Consider the following 12,684-nt stretch of genomic DNA (forward strand, 5'->3'; position numbering starts at 1 on the left):
ATAACAAGTATAAAACTACAGTCAACTTTCCACAACTCGATTTCCACTAACTCGATATTGAGTTTTAGAACCATATTTTTTTTTTTTTGTTAATTACTTTATTTGTACAGGCTCATTCGAATAAACTTTACAGAGCCAAGTTATCATTTTCTTTATACATTATAAATGTTTAATGTCTTAAATCTAAAATTAAAGGATTGGAACCGATTACTCGCGGTCTTCTCGAGGTTAGTGGATGACAATTGTTTGGATCGGGAGAGGGAAAAGGAGATTTGGAATATGATTTATGATTCAAAAATTTCACTATTTCTAAAACAAATACTTAATCCTATCGACGTTATATCAACTCTGTAATTATAAAATTATTACAGAAACAAATCTACAAAAAAAAAAATACACACACACATACAAAACACAAACTAAACACAAGGTTAATCAAACTTACAATCTATGGTTAATATTCTTCAAGAAAACATATATGAGTTGCATAAACTCCAGATCGCGTCTAGCCAAAATATCCCGAACTGGAACATTAGGTTGTCTACCTCGAGCCCGAAGGGAATCGTACAACTCGGATCTGACTCCACGGTGCTCAGCACATGACCAAATAATGTGATCTGCGTCCTGGTAACCTTGTCCACATTCACAGAGATTACTGTCCCCCAGCCCAACACGGAACAAGTGAGCGTTTAACGAGTAGTGATTGGACATGAGGCGAGACATCATACGGATGAAGTCTCGACCCACATCCAACCCCTTGAACCAAGGACACTTCGACACCTTAGGGATGATTGAATATAACCATCGTCCCAAACTCCCTTCACTCCATTTATTTTGCCAGCTGGCGAGGGACTGTTGACGATAAATGAAGAAAAATTCGTCGTAGGCGATTTGTCGATCGTAAATATCGCCTTCCATAGCGCCCACCTTTGCAAGCGAGTCCGCCTTCTCATTGCCCGGAATCGAGCAATGAGATGGGACCCATGCAAAGGTGATGACAAAAGATCTTAAAGATAAAGCACTTAGAAGCTCTCGTATTTTCATGAGAAAATACGAGGAGTGCTTTACCGGCCTCATGGAGCGAATAGCCTCGACAGAACTGAGACTATCCGTAAAAATAAAATAATGATCTGGTGCAAGTGAGGCGATCGTTTCTATCGTATAATGTATTGCCGCCAGTTCAGCAACATATACGGAACAAGGAGCATGAAGCATTCGAGAGGCGCTATGAAATTCGTTATAAATACCAAAACCAGCGGACGCCTCTATTAGTGATCCATCTGTGAAGAACGATCTTGCGGAATCAACTTGGCCAAACTTTGCAGCGAAAATTGACGGAGCAATCATGGAACGATGATGCTCTGGGATTCCGCGAATCTCTTGCGTCATTGATAAATCAAAATGAACAGAACTGTCGAAGTCGGAGAAGCAAACACGATAGGGATTATGCTGCGAAGGGCTGACATCCTGTGTTATGTACACGTAGTACAATGACATAAAACGAGTTTGAGGGTTTAGCTCAAGAAGCTTCTCAAAGTTTGCAATCACCAGTGGGTTCATAATTTCACAACGGGTGAGGAGCCTGAGGGATAATTCCGAAAACCGATCAGAGAGTGGCAACATGCCCGCTAACACTTCGAGACTCATCGTATGAGTCGAGTGCATGCATCCTAACGCGATACGAAGACAGCGATACTGGATCCGTTCCAGTTTGATGATGTGAGTTTTAGCCGCCGACTGGAAACAAAAACTACCGTATTCTAAAACCGATAAAATCGTTGTCCGGTACAACGTTAGAAGATCTTGCGGATGGGCTCCCCACCACGTTCCGGTAATTGTTCGGAGAAAATTGATCCTTTGTTGGCATTTCCGCTTCAGATACTCAATGTGGGATCTCCAGGTGCATTTTGAATCGAACCAGACCCCAAGATATTTGAAGGACATAGAATGAGTGATCGGTTTACCCAAAAGTTGAAGCTTTGGTTGTGCTGGGCTATGCTTCCTAGAAAAAACGACCAACTCAGTTTTCTCCGTGGAGAATTCGATACCTAGCTGGATAGCCCAAGTAGACAAATTGTCTAAGGTATCCTGTAAGGGTCCTTGCAGGTCGGCCTCTCTGGGTCCTGTCATAGACACTACTCCGTCATCTGCAAGTTGTCTCAACGTGCAGTTGTCCCTTAGACAATTGTCAATTTCTCTGACGTAGAAATTATACAGAAGGGGGCTTAAACATGAGCCCTGGGGGAGACCCATGTAGCTAAATCGTGAAGCTGTAGAGTTTCCATGAGAAAAGCTCATATGTTTCTCTGACAGCAAATTGTACAAAAAGTTATTAATTAATGGAGAAAGGCCACAAGCGTGGAGTTTGTCTGAAAGGACTTCAACCGATACTGAATCAAAAGCCCCCTTAATATCCAAGAAGACAGAAGCCATTTGCTCTTTATTAGCAAAAGCCAACTGAATTTCAGTGGAAAGCAACGCGAGACAGTCGTTCGTTCCCTTGCCCCTACGGAAACCAAATTGAGTATCTGAGAGTAGGTGGTTCAACTCAACCCATTTGTCCAGGCGAAAAAGGATCATTTTCTCCAACAATTTTCGAATACACGATAGCATCGCAATGGGACGATACGAGTTGTGATCTGACGCGGGTTTTCCAGGCTTTTTAATGGCTATAACTCTCACCCGCCTCCAATCATCCGGAACAATATTAAGCTCCAGGAACTGACCAAACAAGTTCAACATGCGCCTCTTAGCGACGTCTGGGAGGTTCTTCAACAAGTTGAACTTGATTCTATCAGCCCCCGGAGCCGAATTGCCACACGAAAGGAGCGCGAGTGAGAGCTCCAGCATTGAAAAAGGCTGGCTGATCTCGTCTACCGAATTCGTCGTTTCGCGAGGAATCATCTGTGCCGGCACAGAATCAGGACATACTTTTCGCGCGAACTTGAGAATCCAACTATCGGAGTACTCCTCGCTCTCGTTGTTTGAAGACCGGTTACGCATCCTTCGCGCCGCATTCCAAAGCGTATTCATCGACGTTTCGCGCGATAATCCGTCCACGAATTGCCGCCAGTATCCGCGTTTCTTGGCTTTGATGAGGCTCTTGAGTTCGCGTTCAAGAGCCGAGTACGCTTCGAAATGTACGGGTGTTCCACGTTTCCGGAAAAGCTTAAACGCGTCGGACTTTTTACGATAAACCTCAGTGCATTGCTGGTCCCACCAAGGGGAAGGAGGTTTCCTACGGAAAGACGTTCCTGAAACCGGCCGAGTTTGAGCTTGAAGCGCGCTGTCCAAGATCAGATTGGAGAGGAAGTTATATTCCTCCAACGGTGGAAGCCCTTCTACCGACGTTAGGGCATCTTCTATCACATTCTTGAACTTTGTCCAATCGATATTACGGGTAAGATCGTACGCGACGTTAACGGGTTCCGACGGATTGAACCCACTGGCAACTGAAACTTTGATCGGCAAGTGATCACTACCGTGGGGATCTTGGATCACATTCCACGTGCAATCCAACGATAATGAGTTAGAGCAAAGTGTGAGGTCTAATCTACTTCCATTCGAGGATGGGCCAGCCAAACGTGTTACTTCTCCATTGTTAAGAATTGTCATATTAAAGCTGTCGCAGAGGTCATATATCAAAGTAGAACGGTTGTCATCATACAGTTCCCCCCAGTCTGTACCGTGGGAATTCAAATCTCCCATAATCAACCGTGGAGCAGGAAGTACTGAACATATATCTGAAAGTTGTTTGCGATTAACAACGGCTCTAGGAGGAATATAAACAGAAGCAATACAAAGGCTCTTACCTTTAATAATAGCCTGACATGCAACAACTTCAATACCTGGAAATTGTGGAAGATTCACTCTATAGAAGGAATGGCACTTTTTGATCCCCAAAAGTACCCCTCCTCCACGCGAATCCTCACGATCCAGTCGAATAATGTTAAAATCATAAAAAGGAAGATCGATATCTGAAGAGAGCCAAGTTTCACAAACAGCAAATGCATCACAATCATTATTGTGAATTAAAAATTTAAAAGAATCTAATTTAGGAATGAGACTTCGACAATTCCACTGTAGAACAGTGATCAAATCCCCGACCTCGTTTGGAAAATTATCCATCGAAGGAAATGATTGCTGCAATGAGGGGCCACTTCAATGTCAATTGCTTCAAGAGGGTCTTCACAGAAGGAAGCATTGCCAGAACAATGCTTTTGAGAGGATCAGAAATATTGAGGTACTTGAGAATATCGTCCACAATTTTATCAAATGAGAACAACCCGGATGAAGAAGGGGCTTCTGTTCTTAAAAATGTGCCATCAGGGGTTTTTGATGTCCCCGGGAGAGATGGAAAGTTCTGGTTATAGTCAGTTCTGCGGAAACCAGGAGGAGTTGAAACTTCCTTTTTTCTATCACTCCTTGATTTGGGCAAGCTGATTTGGGGTTCCTTATCTGCAACTTTCCGCGAACGGATGCGTTTTCGTTTCCGTGCAGAACCTTCCGGAAAACTGAAAGAAACTCCCTCCTCAGCCAAGTCAGAGTCAGACTCGTCATCAGACAAAACAGCAAAGGGATTTTTGTCGTTGGTTGATGGTGTGGCTGTTTTTAGCATTGCTGCAAAAGACTGCCTGGAACGCTCCTTAAGAGAGCGTTCTAGTTTCTCCCCGCGTTGTTTGTACGCCGGGCACGATGAGAGACCATGAGGAGTTCCCTTACAGTACACGCATTTTGGTGCAGTGACTGTGCAGGCGCCATCCTCGTGCTTCTCCCCGCATTTAGAACAGCGTGCCTTGCTGCCACAGTGAGAGGCCGTATGTCCCAACTGTTTGCAGTTTTGGCTGTTCATGACCCGAGGAACAAACAAACGCACAGGTAGCCGAAGTTTTCCCAACTCGATGTAGTGAGGAAGGGCTGAACCAGAAAAGGTCACTCGAAACGAGTCTGTGGGGGTAAAGCTCTTTTTACCCTCGCTGAAAGATACTGAGTTCAGCTTCTGGACTTCCAGTATCTCAACCGTGGGAAGCAAGGGGTTTTTGAAACGGCCAACCGCTTGCTTCGCCAAGATCTCGGGGGTCAGACTCGCTTCGGTGACCACACCTTCGATCTCCACATTACGAGCTGGGATGTACACTCTATACTCGAGTGTAAAGAGCTGGGAGGCAGCAATCTCGTTAGCTTGTTTCAGGTTAGAGACGACAACGCGAAGTTTATTGTACCTCACCTTCGAGATTTCGGTCACGGCCGAGAACCGCTTCGTCAGATCATTAGTAATTTGCCTTACATTCAAAGGTTTCTTTTTGGGCTGAAAGTAAACAACCCATGGGCCAGTCGAGTCTTCTGGGTAGGCTCGCGATCGGGGGCTTATCTGTCCCTGCCCATTACCAGACTGAGATGACGAACCAGGGATGACATCATCTGATTTCTGGGATGACAGACGTTTTCGACCCTTCTTGCTATCGCGTGGCAAAGTGGTGTCATCTTCCGACAAAACGTCCATTTCGTCTTCCGACAAAATGTCCATTTTGCCGTACTAGTGGGAGCGAAAAACGCTCTACCACTGCAACGATAATCAAAATTACTCGGACACAATACACGAGAAAAAAAAAATACAAACACAGAAACACAAACTTAAAATTTAACTGATGGGAGAGAGAAAGAAACAAGAACAAAAACTTATCTGATAATCCTATACTACTACCACCGAGCGTTTACACAGCAGCAGCGGAGCGACGCGCAGCTTTGATGATCTTCGATCCGCGTGTGCGGGCGGTCTTCGTTGGTGTGTGCTTGTATGAAGCTCGGCACTCAGCTGAACACACGAGATGGATGAGCGGTTTGAATGTGGAGGCAGATGCTGACACTCGATGACGATGATCCGTGTACAGGTATGCGTTACCACGCACCGATGGTGCGCAAAATGGTTGGCGAATTGGCAATCGCAAAAACAATTTTCCTTCCGATGATGCCGAAAACACACTTTCTTCTCAGAAAAAAACTCACTTTTTGATAAATTTATCGGGAATTATGCCAGGAATCACTAAGCGAGAAAAAACTGATTATTTACGTCAGATAATAGCGAGAAAACTTCCAAATTAACGGAGCGCGAAACAAGTCGACCGTTCTTCTTGCTAGGACGCAGTGAGATGGGTTTTAGAACCATAGTAAACATTAACTTCATGGCTACTGTAATAGCGATTTTGTATTTTATAACTCGATAATTCTATAACTCGATGGTCCCTTGAATATGGAGCTGTAGAAAGTTCAAAGTATTTAGAAAACCACCTCATTACGATGTTAAAAAACAGAGTCAAGACCTACTTTTAACTTCAGACTGATTATTAAAAAAAAAGTCATAATAAAGGCTTTAAATCGCGAAAAAGACCTCAAAACGCTAACATGACTTAGCAACGTCAGAACACCAACAAGGCTTCACAATCGCTAAACAAGATCAAAACGACCTAGAATTGCATCATAAACGCTTAATTGGTCTACAGATCTTATCAACAGCCTGATAATGACAACTCCTGTAATAATCATGACATGTTAAAATACCCAAAAATAGTCCAAATAAGTCAAAATGACCTAGACTTTCCCAACTGGCTGTATTATGCCAAAATGGCTTTTAAATTGATTATCCCTGTATAATTTTAAAATCAGAACTATTCTACATGCTTGTTAAAAAACCTATGATCAACAATCTGAATTTCTGCGACCCACCTGAGGGTAGCTTGTGACCCACTGATGGGTCGCTACCCATAGATTGAGAAACGCTGCTATAATGCAAAGTTATCCCTCATTTCGTCAGCCAATTCGGAGAGATTCTGAAGCTTCCGGTTTTCACTACATGCATGACGTTTCTTGGGAGAAACCTGCGTCAGACATGATTTGAAAATTTCTACACACCTCGGCAGTTAAAATGGTTTGAACTTCGTTAACATCTTTCTTCTCGATATTTGTGAACCTCAATTTTCATAAACTTATTGTTTATACAGGTAAACGGCAATGTAACATGCGTTTGCCGTAATCACGATATTTTTTAGGTGGCGAACTCTCATTTTTTAAACCCTTCCACCCTGCTCATGCCGTTGATCACATTTCATAAGGGAAGCGTAAAAGAGAAAGATATATATCGCAACAAATTCTCTTTATTATACCTGTTTTCAAAGACATTGAGTGGAAGTTGTTCCCGATGAGACAGTTTATAGAAGCTACATTCAAATTCAAATCCCTATTCAGAAGTTTTTCCTTGATTTCGATGAACTTCGATGAAATTCTTCAAACTTTCCTGATGGTCTTAGAACTTGTGAGTTGTGTGAGTTTCTGGATTTCTCAGATATTTCTTAAAGTTCACAGTACTTTCCTAATGTTAGTAAACTTTCCCTGTGGTTCACAGACCACCCTAAATTTCCTGGCGTTTAAAGAACTTTTTGCAGAGCATCATTAAAATTCATATAATGCTGCTACAGTTTACGTATTACTCCATCACTATTGAGAAATGATGAAGTATTCCAGTTTTTTTTTACAGTTGTTATTCTTGGATTTATCGCAAGGATCCGACCCTAATTGAAAGGTCCCGCTATATATACCCTTCGAAGTGTTGGAACACCCTCCAAAGGCGCGCCCCTTTGTCAGTCAAAATCGGATTCCTTAGCAATAAAATTAAGGAATAACACTGATAATGACCATGCATCAGAACCCTAGTCTTAACCACTTCAAACTAGGGAACAACGAATTGAAGATTAAGAATCACATAGGTGAAGACTAACTAACTCATTTTTTCCTTGTTTCAAGATCATCCTCGGTCACTATCAACAAGGCATAAAAAGTAACAAGGACTAAGATGTGTTCCTTTGATTACTGAAAAGTCCTGTTCCCTTAGTTTAAAGTAGTCAGGACTAGGAATCAGTGGTAGATCTTACATCCCGTAACGTACCACGAAAAGGTGATCTACGCACGTTACGGGGTATTCGTAGAACTTACCAGGAGTACAAAAAACTCGCCTGAAGCTCACAAAACGTCCCTGAATTTGGCAGAATTTTTCTGAAGTTCATAGAACTTCTCTGATGATCGAAGCACATCTTCAAAGTTTGAATAATTTTCCAGAAGTTTGTAGAACTTCCCTGAAGCTCAATGAGCTTCTCTGAAAATTGCTCTGATTTTTTGGAGGAGCATCTTTAAAGTTTGCAGAACTTTCCTTAAATTCACTACAGTTCCCTATAGTTCGCGGAGTTTCCTAGAAAGTTGCTGAACCTTCCTGAAAGTTTCCTTAGACAAAATAAGGGAACTGCAAGAAGCTCTCAAAATTCTGCAGTAATTCAAGATAAGGGCTACTTAAACATACTGGGCAAGAGTAGCTAACCTCATGTGGGTTTTATTCCTATATTATGGGCATTATCGGTTAAACTATTTTCAAACAAATTTGTCATGGTTACCAGAATTTATTGTTCTAGCAACAAATATTAATTGATTTTGTGCAAACTCGTCATCACCAATACGGATCTTACTTGCGAGTCAAAGAGAGCTCTTTAACGCCAATTGGATTAATTAAATCAACTTTTGAACCTTGCCTGACTGCATTTGTTCAATTCGTAATAGTTTGGTATCGGCAATAGTCAATATACGCTTTCATAATCGGCATTGTAAACTTCAAAACAGTCTTTCTCAAAAAATCCAAGATGGAATATTTTAAAACCAGCACAGATTTGTTGGTTAGGATCAATACAAACATCCTGTGAAGAAAAAACTGAGGTACATGAATATTGCAAAAAAAGTGCCTTCAGACAATTGTCGAGAAAGTGCCCAGGGTAGTCGAGAAAATTTCCATCCCGAATGATTTCCTCAACCGGACCGGGGATCGAACCCACCGCCTTCGGTTTGGTAATACCGGGCCATTCCGGACTAAGCTATCTGAGCCACCCACCCCAGTAAGATATTGGTGCATTTTTGTGGCCAGGATAGGGTTTAATCAAAGTCAAAGGGTCTTCCAATCGTGCACTAGGAAACACTTGATGCTCTTTGAAATGCTATAGTTAGTGCGTTGTGGATCTACGGAACTCATTCTTAAGATCAACTCTCTCTTAATTATTAAAAGATATCGTTCTGTTTCTTTAATGCCATAATACAAGATTGTAAAATATTTCGGAAACCACCCTTCAAAGACAAAATTGTGGTTTTCGGCTTAACTGCAATTAAAGCTGTCACGTATAGGTATTGTAGAAAACATTCCAGGAACCGAAATCCGACCGCATTTTGGACTCCAAGATGGTTGATTTAAGTACGTACAAAATGTCGAATACGTTCAAAATTATTGGGTCCATCGAAATACTTTTATGGTAACTGTTATCAAACGTTATTTTTTAGGCATTTTCGAGATCAAACTGGTGACTTAAATAATGAGTGCCTTTCCGTTTGTTTGCAGCATGGCCTCATCAGTTAATCATTTCCTCAAATTTTCAAGCAAATTTTGGGAAAATTTTCAAGAAATACCAAGTAGAGAAGATTTCCAAATAATGTGTCGAGTGAAATCAAATCTGGAATAAAGCCTAAAATTGATTTTCCGGGAAGCAAGGCATTCATAAATCACATGTTGCCAAAAACGGAAAGGCACTGTAAATTATGTTTTAAAGGAATTCTGCATCAAAGATTACAAATATTTATTTAAACGTGAATATCGCCTTCAATATCGAAACCTACGATCACAATTTTCGGTAATTGAAGCAAACGAAGCTTTTCTGAACCAAACACAATAAGTTCGGCAAACCTCTGTCTAGGCTTTGAGTAGTAATTTTACTGAACGGCGATAACTATGATCCTAGACCCACATTTACGAACAGAACGACCCCCACCTTTCATGTAGAGAACGCACAAAAAGTCGACAGAACAACCAAGCACTTACCACCCCGGAAACGTCCCCACTCGCAGCGAAGTATATGATCCTGTTCGCGAGAAAGAACATCCAAAGATTTCTAAAAATCCACCACCATTTCTCCTGCAGCCATTTTCATCCCTTCTCCAGCTATGTCCCCCCTAACGATGTCCCCGTGGAAGCTTGCCCTGGTGGTGTTCCTCCTGGCAGCCAGCTGTACCCAGGCCAACATTAGCTCAGCGTCGTCCGCATCTTCTAAAAAACCGGTAAGTAGCGGGATTTTTGCTATTGGCGTTTGGCGTTTGAGTGGTTTGCATTTTCCTACTAAACGAAGCAATCACCCCCACTTGAGAGACTTTTTCACAAGGCTGATATGGTGACTAATCCACACGTTTGTATGGTTTTCTTTCTTGTGTGTGCGTGTGTCTTTTTCCTCTGTTTGAAACCCTTGCTCAGCTTATTCGGCACACACGTGCGCTTGGCTTCTTCCAGAAGGTTGCAACCGTGGGCCGGTTGTTCTACCAGCAGTACAACGACACCACCTGGACGCTGCAGCGAATCTACGACGTTGCGAGGAACGAGTTCACCGATACCTTCACCACCACGACCCAAAATGTAACGTTGAGGCTTGTTATGAGTGTAGATCTTACCTGAACTGAATTTGTCGATTTTGATTGATTGTAGCCCCTGTTACCGACGACGACCGCAGACCCAGCGACGAGCACCACCGAAAAGTATCGAATCTCCCGAGCCGAACTGGGTCGCATCCTGAATCGGAACTACCGAGGCCTGCAGAAGCTGTTCCGCTTGGAGTGGAACGAAGCGTGGAATGTAAGGCCCGGCTACTAGCTCAGCGGAAGATTCTAGTTTGACCAATCCAAAATATTTTTCTTTTGCAGGCATCCCGATACAATGCAGAATTCTACAAGCAGGATTTGAAGAATTCGGCCATGCCGACGTTAAACATGACCGGATCGAGCACGACGGTCAGGCCATGATCGCTAGCCGACCGAAAAACCCACGATGTTCCAACTTCTTCCTAGTTAATGGGGATCTTTCTGTGATAGTAATGACTACAGTTTTGTTTTCGTAACACTTGTAATGGGTACCTCTAGTTTGTAAGGTTTTGAAATTGTGTTCCCCCGAATTGGAGATTGCGATGGACCTCCAGCGCTGATTGATGGAACTAACAAAGGTTAGTTCTCTCGACGGGTTCATCGCCAGTGAACTTTCGCTAGCATAAGTAACCGATTAAGCTAATTGTACTATCGTGAGGAACATTTTCTAGCAGTGCCAATAAATCATAAATCACATTAGCCAACAACGAGCACCATCCAATGTCAGCGGCGCCTAATAGCCTTTTCCATACCCGAATGACCGATGATTTCATTTGAAACCACACACCTGCCAAATTACTCACTCGCGCTTTCAATGTCAAATGTGATCCACCTTCGACTAGCCGACCTTGATCATCTCGATGTTTCAACACTGAACGAAAGCGACAAAAAAGGAATGCGAAGCAACTGACGAAAAGGAGAGTGAAATGTTGCATCATTCCCATTCCGCTCCGCATCTTTCTCTCGCACACACTTGATCTTCGGGCCTTCGGGGGATTTTTTTTTTTCCGTTGTTTTGATTCGCTCAAGGGAGGAGATCTATGAATCGATTAACGGGATTCTTCTGCGCGTCTCTTGTTTGCGTCCGACTGGCGTCCGACTGGCGATGGAGACGACAGTACACAAAGTTGGACAAAGCATGAGTTGAAGGCCGTTGAAGGAACTTGAAAATCACTTTGCACGCTGCAGTTTGTGGAAGTCGGCTACGATTGCCTTCCTCTTCTTTCTTTTAGGCTTTTATAGCGGGCGTTTTGCCGGCTATCAATGTTTTTGGTATTTTAGAATCACTTCCACAGCTATTAATGGAGAGCTTTCTACGTCAACACCAATGTATGATATTTCATTTTTCTCTACCGGATCGGGAATCGAACCCGTCACCTCCGGCTTGGTAATACCGTGCCGTGTCGTTACTGACTAGGCTACCTAAGGCTGCAATGACCACGGGTGACAAATTTGCATCATTATACAAAATGTCACACGAATGCGTGGTGAGTAATATCGAGTTAAAATTGGCGTGAATTTTCAGTCAAACCTTCGCGGCTTAGAGGGAAAAACCTTGACCGATAATTGGCTCAAGATCAACGTCAGGTTTACATTATTTTTTAACCATTGGAGAATTAGTAGATGTAGCTGAAAGGTAGATTCACACTTGTCGATTGGCGAATCAAAGCCAAAAATAGTCATGCGACACCTAGTTTTACGATCCGTAATTACAAAAATGATGATGTACTAAAAAAAAATGTCATGCAATTTGACAGATATTAAAAAGTCATTACCATTTTCATCCACTTGCCATCTGTGAGTCAATCGTCACTTTGATTCTTCAATTAGAGTGATGAAAATTTTCCCAATAATTTTGTATTACTTGTAAACTTATCTTTCTGTGGTGAAGAAATGCTACCCGATAGACACCTAATTAAAAATTATTTGTTTTCTTCGTCAACTTGTATGGATGAACAAATTAAAGCGCGACTCTCGACCCTACGATTCTGCGTCAAAAGTCCCGGTTTGAGGGGAAAACCGGAAGGAAACAAACCGTTTCGACAGAGCGGCCATTTGACATTTCCGTCACGTGTAAAACATCGACGCCCCAACGTCGTCTACAGCGCCAATCCATTTCGGCGCGAGTTCAGTACCAGCTTCGAGACCATCCATCGACTGGGAATTTCCGCAGCATTATCGCCAATCGCCGCATTT

At 42.6% G+C, this 12,684-nt stretch overlaps 1 protein-coding gene across 3 annotated transcripts in view; it reads left to right on the forward strand.

Annotated features, from left to right (window-relative positions):
- The window catches only part of LOC135712297 (uncharacterized), a 93,144-nt gene extending 81,948 nt beyond the window's left edge, over nucleotides 1-11,196 (forward strand). For 2 of the 3 annotated variants that reach the window (XM_065235265.1, XM_065235263.1), the window contains exons 2-5: nucleotides 10,001-10,137; nucleotides 10,328-10,486; nucleotides 10,556-10,702; nucleotides 10,771-11,196. In XM_065235265.1, the coding sequence (XP_065091337.1) occupies nucleotides 10,024-10,137; nucleotides 10,328-10,486; nucleotides 10,556-10,702; nucleotides 10,771-10,869 (519 nt within the window). In that variant the 5' untranslated portion in view covers nucleotides 10,001-10,023 and the 3' untranslated portion in view covers nucleotides 10,870-11,196. Of the gene's footprint in view, nucleotides 1-9,869; nucleotides 9,932-10,000; nucleotides 10,138-10,327; nucleotides 10,487-10,555; nucleotides 10,703-10,770 lie in introns of those variants that run through there. The other variant, XM_065235264.1, reaches the window with a different exon arrangement.
- Nucleotides 11,197-12,684: the final 1,488 nt, after the last annotated feature.

Source organism: Ochlerotatus camptorhynchus, unplaced genomic scaffold, assembly GCF_037179485.1.
Source record: "Ochlerotatus camptorhynchus isolate MF236.1 unplaced genomic scaffold, CSIRO-AGI_Acam_v1.1 ptg000467l, whole genome shotgun sequence".
Taxonomy (NCBI): domain Eukaryota; kingdom Metazoa; phylum Arthropoda; class Insecta; order Diptera; family Culicidae; genus Ochlerotatus; species Ochlerotatus camptorhynchus.